This window comes from Amblyraja radiata, chromosome 2, assembly GCF_010909765.2.
Source record: "Amblyraja radiata isolate CabotCenter1 chromosome 2, sAmbRad1.1.pri, whole genome shotgun sequence".
Classification (NCBI taxonomy): Eukaryota; Metazoa; Chordata; class Chondrichthyes; order Rajiformes; family Rajidae; genus Amblyraja; species Amblyraja radiata.
The window spans coordinates 72,832,540-72,849,281 of NC_045957.1; the positions used below are offsets into that span (position 1 = coordinate 72,832,540).

The window sequence follows — 16,742 nt, forward strand, 5'->3', positions numbered from 1 at the left end:
GGGCCACATCTAACTCCCTCTTAAATATAGCCAATGAACTGGCCTCGACTACCCTCTGTGGCAGGGAGTTCCAGAGATTCACCACTCTCTGTGTGAAAAAAGTTCTTCTCATCTCGGTTTTAAAGGATTTCCCCCTTATCCTTAAGCTGTGACCCCTTGTCCTGGACTTCCCCAACATCGGGAACAATCTTCCTGCATCTAGCCTGTCCAACCCCTTAAGAATTTTGTAAGTTTCTATAAGATCCCCTCTCAATCTCCTAAATTCTAGAGAGTATAAACCAAGTCTATCCAGTCTTTCTTCATAAGACAGTCCTGACATCCCAGGAATCAGTCTGGTGAACCTTCTCTGCACTCCCTCTATGGCAATAATGTCCTTCCTCAGATTTGGAGACCGAAAACTGTACGCAATACTCCAGGTGTGGTCTCACCAAGACCCTGTACAACTGCAGTAGAACCTCCCTGCTCCTATACTCAAATCCTTTTGCTATGAAAGCTAACATACCATTCGCTTTCTTCACTGCCTGCTGCACCTGCATGCCCACTTTCAATGACTGGTGTACCATGACACCCAGGTCTCGCTGCATCTCCCCTTTTCCTAGTCGGCCACCATTTAGATAATAGTCTGCTTTCCTGTTTTTGCCACCAAAATGGATAACCTCACATTTATCCACATTATACTGCATCTGCCAAACATTTGCCCACTCACCCAGCCTATCCAAGTCACCTTGCAGTCTCCTAGCATCCTCCTCACAGTTAACACTGCCCCCCAGCTTAGTGTCATCCGCAAACTTGGAGATATTGCCTTCAATTCCCTCATCCAGATCATTAATATATATTGTAAATAGCTCGGGTCCCAGCACTGAGCCTTGCGGTACCCCACTAGTCACTGCCTGCCATTGTGAAAAGGACCCGTTTACTCCTACTCTTTGCTTCCTGTTTGCCAGCCAGTTCTCTATCCACATCAATACTGAACCCCCAATGCCGTGTGCTTTAAGTTTGTAAACTAATCTCTTATGTGGGACCTTGTCGAAAGCCTTCTGGAAGTCCAGATACACCACATCCACTGGTTCTCCCCTATCCACGCTACTAGTTACATCCTCGAAAAATTCTATAAGATTCGTCAGACATGATTTACCTTTTGTAAATCCATGCTGACTTTGTCCAATGATTTCACCACTTTCCAAATGTGCTGCTATCCCATCTTTAATAACTGACTCTAGATTATAACTGAGTCTGTGGAATTCTCTGCCTCAGAGAGCAGTGGAGGCGGGTTCTCTGGATGCATTCAAGAGAGAGCTAGATAGGGCTCTTAAAAATAGCGGAGTCAGGGGATATGGGGATCAAGCATGAACGGGGTACTGATTGGCGATGATCAGCCATGATCACATTGAATGGTGTTGCTGGCTCGAAGGGCCGAATGGCCTACTCTTGCATCTATTGTCTATTGTCTATTGTCTAATCTGGTAACCTGTTTCCATAATTCGTTTCTCTTCTTCTCGGTTTCTCTCAAGCAGGCAGTATGTGTATTATCTGTTTCTTCTCGATACACGAGTTTTCTGTAGCTATCAATGGATTAGTTAACTTGTTCCCATATCGAGTTTTCCTCTTTCTGGGTTTCTTTAAGTTGTCTAATTGGTCTTTCATCGTGGTTCATCTGGCATGGCTCTTTCTTCTTCTTCTGGATCCATAATTTTCAAGATCCAAAATCAAAGAAATATAATCTATTTCTACTCACAAATCCTGTGATATTGTATTCAGGTAGGTCTCAATGCTGTCGATAGACCTCAAGGCCTCCTCTGGCCGAGATCTATTATCTTCAGTTCCTCCTGGAATCAGTCCTCTGACTAAAACCTCTCCGAGAATCTTAGCCAAATCATCTGTCCCAATCTCTGGGACTGGTATTTTCTTCAGTTCCTCCTGGAACCAGTCTTCTGGCCAAAAAGTCTCTGAGAATCTTAGCCAAATCTTCTGTCCCAATCTCTGGGACTGGTATTCACCCCTGTGACGGAGGTCTCCTTCGACTTAATGTAGCGGCCTATTTTCATATCGTTGGAGAAATTAACCCTCTAGATGCTAAATGGATGAGCATGGTTAAGGGAATGTCTTGCTCTTGTGTTAGTGCATAGTCATGCTGCAGACATGTCAAAGCACGTTCTGTGAAAGAGTTAAGGGCCTGTCCCACTAACGCGGCTTTTCAGCGACTGTTTTCGACCTTCAAGCTCGAGGGCACTCGCCTGAAAAACCTCGAGCTGGATCGACTGTCAGCGATTAAAACGTGAGCCAGATCGACCTTCTGCGCGCACATACACACACACACAAACACATCGCAAAGGCGGAGGCCAGGGAAAGCGAGGGAGCTCTCTCTGAAATTCACACCCGCAATGGATAGGAAGGTAAAAAACGGCTGGCACAGTTACGGTATGTCCTTTAGAGAGCGCGGAGGAGGGGGGGGGGTGGGGGGGGGGGGGGGGGGGGAGAAGGGGCGATAAGGGGAGAGAAGGGGGGGGAAGGAGTGGAGACACTTTTAAGAAGGCAAACAACTTTTAATAAAGTTTAGCAGGCATTTAACACTACTGGTCGTTTTACTTACCTTTTTTTCTCAACGAGCTATTACCTTCGACTGCCTTCGATTACCTTTGATTGCCGTTGATTACCTACGATAGCATTACGACCTACTATGACCTACCTCGACCAAAACTATGATCAAAAAAATATTGATTTTTTCCATGGAGACTTTTTTTACTTGCGGGCATTTTTCAGTTTGCTAAAAAAAAAGCCACGACCTACGTGGGGACTCGAGCATGAAGGAGAGTTACAAAGCCCTCCTAGGACCTCGTGTTGACCATGCTGTGAGTATGAGTCGAGGACAAACTCATCTAAACTCGCGAATTAGGTCCCCGCAGAATTTTTTACATGCTGCAGTGTTTCAAGTCTTTGGTCCTTTAAAGGTTACTTAAATTCATTGATGGATGATCTAAGCTGCACTTGTGCCAGATGCTAGTCAGTGGTGGCAGTGGCAACATGGAAGGGACAAAGTCTGTGGTCACTTCCCAGGCAGCATACTCTGTTAGAAGCACTGAAGGACTCTTCTTCATACTGATGATGTAGCTGATAGATATCATCTCCAAATACCTCAAGTCTATGTTGTTTCCCTTGTCCAATCCCTTCCAACCTATATTTGAGACATCTCACATCTCACATGCACTTCAACACTTCAATAACTTTCAACTTCAAGTAACTTCAAGTAACCCTTGCTTTCCCTCTCTCTCTGTCCCCCCCCCCCCCCCATCCCAATTCTCTGACTAGTTCTACTGCCCTCCCGATTAAATATTACTGATGCAAGAACAGAGATGCCCTGCTGCAGTTAAGTAAGGCTCTGATGCATGTGCTGGGCTTAATTTCTAGGTGGTGAGTTTGGCGCCTTTGAGGGAGGGGAGGGGGGGGGGGGCGGGGGGTGGGATTAAAATGCCGTTTTCCCTTGCCTGTCCGAGATATATTTTCTCGGGCTGCTACCTAATGCTGAATAATCGTTCCGACTGTCATTCTTGGAATTTAAAAAATAAATAAAATGCCGGACAATTTCAGCGCTGGAGTAAAATAAAAAGCTACTTCTAACGCCGTCATATTTTACATATAAACTTGCTTCTTAGGATTACTTTAATCAAAATTTCATCAGCGAAAATGTGATCATGTAAATATATGAACCGACAATGTTTTTCCTGCTGATATGGGGTTTAAATTCACCGCAACCACAACGTTCCAATCGATCGCGTTCCACAAAAGCCCACTCGCAAGATGATTAAAATGGCTATTAATTTACGGGAATTAAACACTAAATTCCTTCCATTTGGCCTATAAATTAATGACAATGAGATTTAAAAATCATGTTACATTGTGAATTCTTGTGTGAATGTTATTTGGACACTTAGGCTATTGTTTAGATCTAGTAATTGAATTTTGTAATTAGCTACAATTAGGTAACTAACTAATTATATGCTTTAATTTCAGGTCATCCAAGTAAGATTGTTTCATATTTGTTTCAGAATGCTTCAATCTATAATAACTGAAAATTTCATTCAGTTCGCTTTTGACTGGCCTCGATCACAGCTTTTGAGTTAAGTCAATGGAAAAGCAATAGGGAACAAGATGCTATTTTCCGAGTATGAAAATGGCCATAACTTTTTTAATACTGAAGATATGAAAGTGAATTAGGTGTCAAATTAAACCTTTTATGCTTTATCTGATGGGATAAATTACAGACTTGATTTTTAAAATCTCAAAATCTTGTAACATTGCTACTTAGTGGGTAGAATGGAACTAGTGTACGGGTGATGTTTTGGAAGGAACTGCAGATGCTGGTTTAAACTGAAGATAGACACAACAAGCTGGAGTAACTCAGCGGGACAGGCAGCATCTCTGGAGAAAAGGAATAGGCAACATTTCGGGTCTCGACCTATTCCTTTTCTCCAGAGATGCTGTCTGACCCACTGAGTTACACCAGCTTTTTGTGTCTATCTTTAGTGTACGGATGATCATTGGTCGGCGCGGACTGATGAGTTGACAGGCCTGTTTCCATGCTGTATCTCTAAAACTAAAATTAAAAACTTGAATTAAACTAAACAAGGTAAAAATAAGTTATTTTGTTTCTCTTCTCTATCTGAATTCCCACCATCTTGGATCAGAGAAGTCCAAGGAGACGATTTAATTAAACCGTTTAATTATAATAAACTTATAATGACATACATTTATTACAATAATAAATGTATAATAAAATAAATTATAGTAAAAGTATAATAAATAATAATTATAATTATAATAAAATTATGGAGGGCCGAGATTTGGTGGACAGGTAGAGCACATTTCTCTTTATAAAGAGGTTAATAACCAGTGGACACAAATTAAAAAACTTTGAGGGAAGTTTCACCCAGTTGGTGTTAGTTGCCAGGTACCTACTAAATGAAAGGGTCCTGGAGGTGGTACGGTGGCGCAGCAGTAGTTGCTGCTTTGCAGCGCTGGAGACCCGGTTTAGATCTCGACCACGGGTGCTGTCTCTACGGAGTTTGTACGTTCTCCCCTTGACCGCGTGGGTTTTCTCCGAGTTCTTCGGTTTCATCCCACACTCCAAAGACGTACAGATTTGTCGGTTAATTGGCTTGGTATATGTGTAAATTATCCCTAGTGTGTGTAGGATAGTGGTAAGATGTGTAGGGATCGCTGGTCAGCGCGGACTTGGTGGGCTGAAGGGCCTGTTTCCGCGCTGTATCTTTAAACTAAACTAAACAAAACTAAAACCAATCATCCTATGTGTAATGTATTTCATGAGCAATTGGTGCACCACAATCTACAAACCGAGAAGTGAGAGGCTGGCCCCAACTCCCACCCCTGCCGGGTGTTCACCATCCCCCCCGACCTCCCCCTCTTCCCCACCCAACGGTCTGTCCTCAGCAGAGCTCTTACCTTTGTCCCCCTCCGTCCCCATCTCAATGAGTTCCGCGCCCACCATGACTTGGAGCGTTTCTACCGTCGTCTCCGCCTCACAGCGCACTTCCATGGGAAGGATTCTTCGCCCCCCAATGATGACCCCTTTTCTCCGTCTCCAACCCCCCTCATAAAGTCCCGGCTCTGGAACTCTTTATCCAGAACTGCCGCCGCGACGTCAACCGCCTCAACTTCTCCACTCCCCTGTCTCACTCTAATCTTTCCCCCTCTGAACGCACTGCCATTGAATCACTCCGCAAAAATCCAGATTGGGTCATCAAACCAGCCGACAAGGGAGGTGCCGTGGTAGTCTGGCGCGTCGATCTCTACAAAGCTGAGGCCACGCGCCAACTCTCGGACACCTCCTCCTACTTACCCTTGGACCATGACCCCACTGACGAGCACCAGGCCACCATTTCTAGCACCATCAACGACTTCATCAATTCCCACGCCCTGCCCGACCAAGCTTCCAACCTCATCGTTCCCCAGCCCCGCACGGCCCGTTTTTACCTTCTCCCCAAAATCCTCATCTCCACATACCTTGACTCCATCCTATCCCCCTTGGTCAAATCCCTCCCCACCTATGTTCTAGACACCTCAGACACTCTCCGCCGCCTCCACGCATTCCATTCTCTGGGCCCTCACCCCCTCATCTTCACCATGGATGTCCGGTCACTCTACACCTCCATCCCCCACCAGGATGGCCTCGGAGCCCTCCGGTTCTTCCTCGACCAGAGGAGCAACCTATACCCAGCCACTGACACTCTCCTCCGCTTAGCGGAGTTGGTCCTCACCCTCAACAACTTTACATTTGACTCCTCCCATTTCCTCCAAACACAAGGCGTAGCTATGGGCACACGCATGGGCCCCAGCTACGCCTGCCTCTTTGTCAGGTACGTTGAACAATCCTTGTTCGAGACGTACCAGGGCCCCATCCCCGACCTCTACCTCCGTTACATTGACGACTGCTTTGGGGCCACCTCCTGCACTTACACACAACTGACTGACTTCATCCACTTCACCACCAACTTCCATCCGGCACTCCAATACACCTGGACGATTTCCGACACTTCCCTACCATTCCTTGACCTCACCATCTCCATCGCAGGGGACAGACTCCTGACCGACATACATTACAAACCCACTGACTCACATGGCTATCTGGACTACACGTCTTCCCACCCTGCCCCCTGTAAAGACTCCATCCCCTACTCCCAATTCCTCCGCCTACGCCGCATCACATAATCCTCCGCCATTTCCGCCACCTCCAACGTGACCCCACCACTCGCTACATCTTCCCATCTCCCCCCATGTCTGCCTTCCGCAAAGACCGCTCCCTCCGCAACTCCCTCGTCAATTCTTCCCTTCCCTCCCGCACCACCCCCTCCCCGGGCACTTTCCGTTGCAACCGCAAGAAATGCAACACCTGTCCCTTCACTTCCCCCCTCGACTCCATTCAAGGACCCAAGCAGTCGTTCCAGGTGCGACAAAGGTTCACCTGTATCTCCTCCAACCTCATCTACTGCATCCGCTGCTCTAGATGTCAGCTGATTTACATCGGGGAGACTAAGCGTAGGTTGGGCGATCGTTTCGCCGAACACCTCCGCTCAGTCCGCAATAACCTACCTGAACTCCCGGTGGCTCAGCACTTCAACTCCCCCTCCCATTCCCAATCCGACCTCTCTGTCCTGGGTCTCCTCCATTGCCAGAGTGAGCAACAGCGGAAATTGGAGGAACAGCACCTCATATTCCGTCTGGGGACCTTGCGTCCGGATGGCATTAACATTGAATTCTCCCAATTTTGCTAGCCCTTGCTGTCTCCTCCCCTTCCTTAACCCTCTAGCTGTCTCCTCCCACCCTCCCATCCGCCCGCCCTCGGGCTCTTCCTCCTCCCCTTTTCCTTCCTTCTCCCCCCCCACCCCCCATCAGTCTGAAGAAGGGTTTCGGCCCGAAACGTCGCCTATTTCCTTCGCTCCATAGATGCTGCTGCACCCGCTGAGTTTCCCCAGCAATTTTGTGTACCTTCGATATTCCAGCATCTGCAGTTCCTTTTTGAACAGTGAGTGGTGCTAACAGGCTAGCTTTGTTCTCTGCTATAAAATTCTGATTTTTTAAGTCTTTCACTCCTTGTGTCCTGATTTTTCTTTCACCAACAAAACAAGTGTCCCTCTCGCAGCTGGGAATGATCAATAGCGATGCACATTAAATTAAATAGTTTAAATGGAAAGATGTGGCTTGTATGGAAGCATTGCTTTTAAATTGAAATTAATTCCACTGGAAGCTTGCAGGCAGACCACAAAACAGGTGTTTCCTTTGAGAATGATACTTCGGCTAGGATATCTCCTGAAATTCATGCTCTGCTGAACGAACATGAATTATCAAAGGAGGAACAAGCACCTTTGGAAGGAATATGGTTTGAGAACAATGCAACCCAAATTGCCTTAGCAGCAATACAGTATCTATGTATCAGCATAATGGGTATCTGCAATTAATTGAACAGCCACTGCATTAAATGTACAATCCTGAAATATATGATCCACATTCAATAAATAATTAAATAATACTGCATTCAGAACATTAAGGAAAACAATTGTAAAGACTGCTTTCACTAATGTATAATTTCTGTACATTGTAAAACTTGACTTTGTTTTGTCAAAATCCAACATCACAATGGACTATTTTATGCTGTAAGCTGTGGCCAGCTGTGATGGTAACTTCTTTTATTAAATCACCTCTCCTTTGATTCTATGAGCAATGCCGTAGCAATTGTAAATAGACTAAACTATTCAGCTTTCTGTCTTCACTATTCCATGGTGTGCTGCGTATTTAAATGATTGAATAATCTGTCATGGATAGGCAATTGGAAAAATTGAAATGTCTCCCTGCACATGGAGAAGGCAATTTGCAGATGTTGTTGCAAAACTGAAGACATTGTACGGAAAACATGTACGCAGAACATGGAACTTTGTAACTGCTGAGAATTTTAATTCTATCATTCTCTTTAGTAAGATTTAGTAAGAAGCCAGAAGCCAGAGGATTGGGAAACTTTCATAGGACAACAGAAGGAAACAAAATGGGCAATACGGGCTGAAAACATGAAGTACGAGGGGAAGCTGGCCAGGTATATAAAGAAGGACAGTAAAAGCTTATTTAGATACAGTGGCTTGCAAAAGTTTTCATACCCCTTGAACTTTTTCACATTTTGTCACGTTACAACCACAAACATAAATGTATTTTATTAGGATTTAATGTGATAGACCAACACAAAGTGGTGCATAATTGTGAAGTGGAAGGAAAATGATACATGGTTTTCAATTTTTTTTACAAATAAAAAACTGAAAAGTGTGGCGTGCAAAAGTATTCAGCCCCACTGAGTCAATACTTTGTAGAACCACCTTTCGCTGCAATTACAGCTGCAAGTCTTTTGGGGTATGTCTCTACCAGCTTTGCACATCTAGAGACTGAAATTTTTGCCCATTCGTCTTTGCAAAATAGCTCAAGCTCAGTCAGATTGGATGGAGAACGTCTGTGAACAGCAATTTTCAAGTCTTGCCAGAGATTCTCAATTGGATTTAGGTCTGGACTGTGACTGGGCCATTCTAACACATGAATATGCTTTGATTTAAACCATTCCATTGTAGTTCTGGCTGTATGTTTAGGGTCGTTGTCCTGCTGGAAGGTGAACCTCCACCCCAGTCTCAAGTTTTTTGCAGACTCTAACAGGTTTTCTTCCAAGATTGCCCTGTATTTGGCTCCATCCATCTTCCCATCAACTCTGACCAGCTTCCCTGTCCCTGCTGAAGAAAAGCATCCCCACAGCATGATGCTGCCACCACCATGTTTCACAGTGGGGATGGTGTGTTCAGGGTGTTGTGCAGTGTTAGTTTTCCGCCACACATAGCGTTTTTGCATTTAGACCAAAAACTTCAATTTTGGTCTCATCTGACCAGAGCACCTTCCTCCACATGTTTGCTGTGTCCCCCACATGGCTTGTGGCAAACTGCAAACGGGACTTCTTATGGCTTTTTTTCAACAATGGCTTTCTTCTTGCCACTCTTCCATAAAGGCCCGATTTGTGGAGTGCACGACTAATAGTTGTCCTGTGGACAGATTCTCCCACCTGAGCTGTGGATCTCTGCAGCTCCTCCAGAGTTACCATGGGCCTCTTGGCTGCTTCTCTGATCAATGCTCTCCTTGCCCAGCCTGTCAGTTTAGGTGGACGGCCATGTCTTGGTAGGTTTGCAGTTGTGCCATACTCTTTCCATTTTCGGATGATGGATTGAACAGTGCTCCGTGAGATGTTCAAAGCTTGGGATATTTTTTTATAACCTAACCCTGCTTTAAACTTCTCCACAACTTTATCCCTGACCTGTCTGGTGTGTTCCTTGGGCTTCATGATGCTGTTTGTTCACTAATGTTCTCTAACAAACCTCTGAGGCTTTCACAGAACAGCTGTATTTATACTGAGATTAGATTACACACAAGTGGACTCTATTTACTAATTAGGTGACTTCTGAAGGCAATTGGTTGCACTGGATTTTATTTAGGGGTATCAGAGTAAAGGGGGCTGAATACTTTTGCTCGCCACATTTTTCAGTTTTTTATTTGTAAAAAATTTTGAAAACCATGTATCATTTTCCTTCCACTTCACAATTATGCGCCACTTTGTGTTGGTCTATCACATAAAATCCCAATAAAATACATTTACGTTTGTGGTTGTAACGTGACAAAATGTGGAAAAGTTCAAGGGGTATGAATACTTTTGCAAGCCACTGTATGTTAAGGGAAAAAGAGTAGCAAAGTCAAATGTGGGTCCCTTGAAGGCAGACATGGGTGAAATTATTACGGGTAACAAGGAAATGGCAGAAGAGTTGAACAGGTACTTCGGATCTGTCTTCACTAAGGAAGACACAAACAATCCCCCAGATGTACTGGAGGACAGAGGATCTAAGGGAGTAGAGGAACTGAAATAAATTTTCATGAGGCGAGAAATAGTATTGGGTAGGCTAATGGGATTCAAGGATGATAAATCCACTGGGCTGGATGGTCTGCATCCCAGGGTCCTCAGGGAGGTGGATCTTTTGTTATCTCTGTTATCCCACTTTTCAAGAAAGGAGTGATAGAGAAAAGGGGGAATTACAGACCAGTTAGCCTGACTTCAGTGGTGGGAAAGATGCTGAAGTCAATTATTAAAGAGGTAATAATGGGGCATTTGGATAGCAGTAAAAGGATTAGTCCAAGTCAACATGGATTCATGAAAGGGAAATCATGCTTGACTAATCTTCTGGAATTATTTGAGGATGTGACAAGTAAAATGGATGAAGGGGAGCCAGTGGATGTAGTGTATCTAGGCTTTCAGAAAGCGTTTGATAAGGTCCAGCACGGGAGACTGGTGACTAAAATTAGAGCACATGGTATTGGGGGTAGGGTGTTGACATGGATAGAAAATTAGTTGGCAGACAGGAAGCAAAGAGTAGGAGTGAACGGGTCCTTTTCAGAATGGCAGGCAGTGGCGAGTGGAGTGCCGCAAGTTGGCGTGCAGGTACAGCAGGCAGTGAAGAAAGCTAATGGAATGTTGGCCTTCATAACAAGAGGATTTCAGTATATGAGTAAAGAGGTTCTTCTGCAGTTGTATAGGGCTCAGGTAAGACCACATCTGGAGTATTGTGTACAGTTTTGGTCTCCTAATTTGAGGAAGGACATCCTTGTGATTGATGCAGTGCAGCGTAGGTTCACGAGATTGATCCCTGGGATGGTGGGACTGTCATTTGAGGAAAGATTGAAAAGACTAGGCTTGTATTCACTGGAGTTTAGAAGGATGAGGGGGCATCTTATAGAAACATATAAAATTATAAAAAGACTGGACAAGCTAGATGCAGGAAAAATGTTCCTAATGTTGGGCGAGTCCAGAACCAGGGGCCACAGTCTTAGAATAAAGGGGAGGCCATTTAAGACTGAGGTGAGAAAAAACGTTTTCACCCAGAGAGTTGTGAATTTGTGGAATTCCCTGCCGCAGAGGGCAGTGGGCCAAATCACTGGATGGATTTAAGAGAGAGTTAGATAGAGCTCTAGGGGCTAGTGGAATCAAGGGATGTGGGGAGAAGGCAGGCACGGGTTATTGATTGGGGACAATCAGCCACGATCACAATGAATGGAGGTGCTGACTCAAGGGTAGCTGGCTCGAATAGAGGTGCTGACTGACTTGCAACATAGTCTGAGACCTACTAGGCTATGTATTAAGCGCTGGATAGTGCAATTCGACCGGCTATCACTGTTTTGATCGTCCAACTTGATGTGTCTTCTATCCCGTAATGTTATGTGGTTATTATAGAATTACACACAACTAATAGAATATTCATATATTGATTTGAATATAACTACAATTGGGATTGTCTATTAGAGGATGAAATGAATATCAGTTTTTACATTTTACATTGTTTAATTTAGTTTTGTCTTTAAATATAGAGAGAAGTGATATTTCGTTTTGAATAGGATGAAAGCTTAAGCATGTTTTATAAAATTAAAAAAAACAATAGTATTGTGTTCAAACTTTCTTGTGAAATACTTCCTTTTGCTTTTCAGTTTCGCTGTGAATGAAGTGCTTAGTTTACATCCGAAAAGATGCTGGCATTTTTCCTGATTGGCTTTCTTGTGCATCTTGTCTTCTTTGCCGCAATTTTTGACATCTACTTTACTTCTCCCCTGGTCCACGGAACAACTCCTCACCGTGTCCCTCGTGAACCACCGGCGAAACGTCTCGTTCTCTTTGTTGCTGATGGATTACGTGCTGACACGTTTTTTGAACTGGATACGGAGGGACAAACACGTTCGCCATTTCTCCGGTATGAGTAGTGATAGTTACAGAAAATGTGTATCTTTCAGATTCTTAAAGACTTTGATAGAGTGTAGTGAACATGGTCTCCTCTTATTTTGGAGACAAAAACTACTCGCCGTCAGTGTAGACTATCTGCTGGGGGATTCAGGAGAAACTTTATTGCTGAGAAGATAGCATTTGACACCTCATTGCGTGGTGGAGATGAATAGCTATATATAGTTTAGAATGTTAGATAAATAGATAAAGGAGAAAGTAAAAGGGTTTAGATAAAGTTGCATGGGGGAAAGCTCGTATGCCGTGTTTAAACAATCGATGAACCTAGTTAGACTATGCATTTTAAATGTAGAAAAATAAATCTGAAATAGTCAGCTTCAAATGTTTTCTTCCCAATTGTATATTATATACATGTAGGCTGATTAGACTTTCAGATATATATATATTTTCAAAATAATTACCTACTTATTATGATATTTCAGCTTCTTATTTATTCTTATTTCTGTGTCCATATGTGTTTGTTCCTATCCATCCATTATAAAGTGTTAAGAGGCACGCTTTTGCCTTCCTGATCAGCTGTAGATGTGACTTCTTCAATGGGATGGGCTGCTCACTGAGTTGATGACATTATAATCGCTTGACATGAGGAATCCCTATGAACTGACATTTTTTAAAGGCAAAATCTGCACAAGATATTTCCCGATGTTTGTATGCTATTTTAAAAATTCCAGTTAGCTGTGAGGATCATTGCCTCAATATAGACCATAAATTGCTTTTGAGTTATTCTGTCCCTATCCCCGGTGCTCTGGTGGAGGTCGTTTATGTCATCTTGGATGTTTTATTTTGCAAACGATAAAATGATTTTTAGCAAGGTTTGAACAAGAAATTATAAAAGCTTAATTGGATAAGGTTCAGATATTTGTACATGGAATCCATACCTTGTTAAAAGGGGAGATAATTGATGATTTTTTTAAATGAAGTTAAAAATATCCTTTTAAATATATATATAGGAACAAATGTTTAATGATTGGGCATCAAGCTCAATATTAATAACAGAAATCATATAAGCAATAGCATTATAAAAACTATAACATATTAAGGCCACAGTTTGAGAATAAGGGGTAAGCCATTTAGAACGGAGACAAGGAAACACTTTTTCTCAGAGAGTTGTGCGTCTGTGGAATATTCTGCCTCAGAGGGTGGTGGAGGCAGGTTCTCTGGATGCTTTCAAGAGAGAGCTAGATAGGGCTCTTAAAGATAGCGGAGTCAGGGGATATGGGGAAAAGGCAGGAACGGGGTACTGATTGGGGATGATCAGCCATGATCACATTGAATGGCGGTGCTGGCTCGATGGGCCGAATGGCCTACTCCTGCACCTATTGTCTATTGTCTATTGCCTAAGACAAGTCGAGACACCTGGCAGCCCGAAACTGTAGCTCACAGAGCTCCTCACTGTCGAGACTATGTTATCAACTCCAATTGATGCTGAACACCAAACACCAACTTGCCCATCCGTGAAATTAAATAAAGAGGCAGGTGGTTTAGGATGGAATATTGTAGTGAGTTCATACAAACCGGAGATTGACACATTTGTTTCTTTTACATAACGAAGATGATTATTTATTTATTTTTGTCTGAAAAAAAAAGAGATAATGCGAGCCATGAGACTTTGTTATGGCTCCGGAAGTGGCGGCGCTGTGAAACGGCTGCGGCTCGCCTGCAGTCTGTCTGTTTTTACTTTTTTTGTGTTGTTTTTTTTTTGTCTTGTACAGTTATACTTTTGGTTATTAGGTTGTGTTATGTGTGGGGGGGGGGGGGGGGGCTGAAACAGGGCTTTCTGTCTCACCCTTCGGGGGAATGCGACTTTCTTGTCGTATCCCCCTTCTCTTCCCCCGTCTGAGCTGAGGCCTAATGGCGGAGCTGGCGGCCTCCAACCTCCAACAAGCTGGCTGGCTTTACCTCCAACCTCGAGGATCCGGAGGTAAAGCCAGCCAGGACTTACCAACACGGGACTGGCCGTTTTCGAGCTGCACCGGCGTTCGGGCAGCGGCACGACTCGGCGCTCCGATGAGGGTGGACGGTGCGGGGCTGAGACACTCCTGTGAGGGCGGCCCGGCTCCCGGCTGGAAGGCGCTCCCGTGTGGGCGGCCCGGTGCGGGGCTGAGACGCTCCCGTGTGGGCGGCCCGGTGCGGGGCTGGAAGGCGCTCCCGTGTGGGCGGCCGGGTGCGGGGCGGAGACGCTCCCGTGAGGGCGGCCCGGTGCGGGGCTGAGACGCTCCCGTGGGGGCGGCCCGGTGCAGGGCGGAGACGCTCCCGTGAGGGCGGCCCGGTGCGGGGCGGAGACGGTGCTCCGGTGGCTGAGGCGGCGTTCTGGCGGCGGCGACCTGAATCCAGGGCTCGGCCGCGGGCCAGTGGATGACATCGTCGGGAGCTCGCAGGTCACAGGTTGAAGCCTGTTTTCCGGAGCTCCCGTGGCAACAGCTGCGTCCGCTGGACTGGAGGGCGGCAGCTTCGACCACTCCCGGGCCGCTGAGCTTGAACCGCGGGACTGACTTACCATCGCCCGGTGAGGTATCGCCTCAGCGCAGAGGGAGAAGAGGAGGGAAGAGACAGTAACCCTAAGACTTTTTGCCTCCATCACAGTGAGGAGGTGCTTGGTGAACTCACTGTGGTGGATGTTAATTTGTGGTTATTGTGTGATGTTTATTATTACATGTATGGCTGCAGGCAACGACATTTCGTTCAGACCGAAAGGTCTGAATGACAAATAAAGGATTCAATTCAATTCAATTTGTTACTCTCTCTGCTTAAGCACTTACTATATAAGACTCAACAAATAACAGGTAAGAAAAATGACAGGTGATGACTGTGGATTGAATTGGTCAGGCAACTGCCCTACCTCTCTTCAACTCAGCACAGCAAGCTGGATTTGTTTAGTATCTTGTCTGTAAAGCTATACCACTGAGAATATTATGCTATTTCAGTGCTCTATATATTGACAGCCTTGATTATCTGCTCAGTCTGCAGTGGGGATCAACCATCCAAAACATGCATGAAACAATTCTCTCCCTAAATTCAAGTGTTTGCTTTTCTAATCCAAAAAAAATTAAGTCTGCATGAACTCTGTTCAAAGCCTGTTAATTCCCAGAGCATTGTTATAAATAATTTATATTAATTTGTTCTTAATCCAATCATGAATGATTGTTTCTGCTCTAGTTCTGAGGAGTGGGAGCCTTCACAATTAGGGGAAGAGGAGGGGGAGGGGAACCTCTAGCGCGGAAGGCATATTTGTGCAGCAGGTAGTGGTGCTGCTTCACACCCTCAGCACCACATGTTCAATCCTGACATCCAGTGCCCTACCACCCCCCTCCAAGTGTTCCGGTTCCCCCTCCCCTTGCATGCCAAACTTTCTCTGCTTGGTTGTAAATTACTCCAAGTGTAGGCTGGGGAGTGGGAGAATCGGGGTAGAGATAACGAATCCAATCTTTATAATATAAGTAAGCAGCATTATTTATCAATAAATTCAGTGCTGATGCAGGTAAAGTTATTTATAACTTTATAGTTTTATTAAAACGGAACATGTACTACAAATGGCTGAGTTGAGAAAATGAGCAAAAATAATCTAATGAGTTGAGAGAAAATAGATTACAGGGAATTAAGTGGAAAAATCTGATTGAGATTCCTTTGAGAGCCAATATAGATTTCATGGGCTGAACTGCTCCTTTCTATATCATAAGAAAATAAGATAATACAATAATAGATTAGTATGCAATCAACAATGTACTCACTTGATTTCAGGAATAATTACATTTAAGAGACAAGACAAGAGTGTTTTATTGTCATGTCCCAGATAGAACAAAGAAATTCTTACTTGCTGCAGCACAACAGAATATGCAAACATAGTATAATATGACAAACGAGAGAGAGAAAAGAAAAGCTCAGTGTGTATATATACACATACCCACAACATACATACATATATATATATATCAGGCATGTGCCGTGAGTAATTACTCAAGGGTAGGCAGTCAGTCAGCTTTTAAAAAAAAATTAAACCGCGCATGCGCAGATTGTTCACTCCATAAAAATAAAAAATTAAAATTAAAACAGTAACAATTCAATTTGCCCACGGATTCCTAGTCTCCTTTATTCTGAATTGCTGAATGGGTGGGGGGTGAAGGGTGATGGCAGGTGGAGAGATGGTGGGAAAAACAGTACAGGGAAAAGGTGAATCAATTGTCATCATATTGAATGACAACACTTGTTCAAGGGACCAATTGGGGGGAGTGTTCCTTTCACAGCGTGTGGGATTTTTTTTTTTTAAATGGCGCGGCCCTGTCCAGTCGCCGTTGTGGCAGCTCTGCGAAAACTGTGTATTTTTAACTTTCATGTTCCTTTTTAACTTATTTCTAAGTTCAAACTCCCTAGTACTAAC

The 16,742-nt window shown here is 44.3% G+C and overlaps 1 protein-coding gene across 4 annotated transcripts in view; it reads left to right on the plus strand.

The window, feature by feature from the left end:
- Positions 1-16,742, plus strand: part of pign (phosphatidylinositol glycan anchor biosynthesis class N) — a 160,754-nt gene that overhangs the window by 13,737 nt on the left and 130,275 nt on the right. For all 4 annotated transcript variants that reach the window (XM_033048957.1, XM_033048948.1, XM_033048973.1 and 1 more), the window contains exon 2: positions 12,061-12,320. In XM_033048957.1, the coding sequence (XP_032904848.1) occupies positions 12,100-12,320 (221 nt within the window). In that variant the 5' untranslated portion in view covers positions 12,061-12,099. The remainder of the gene's footprint in view (positions 1-12,060; positions 12,321-16,742) is intronic.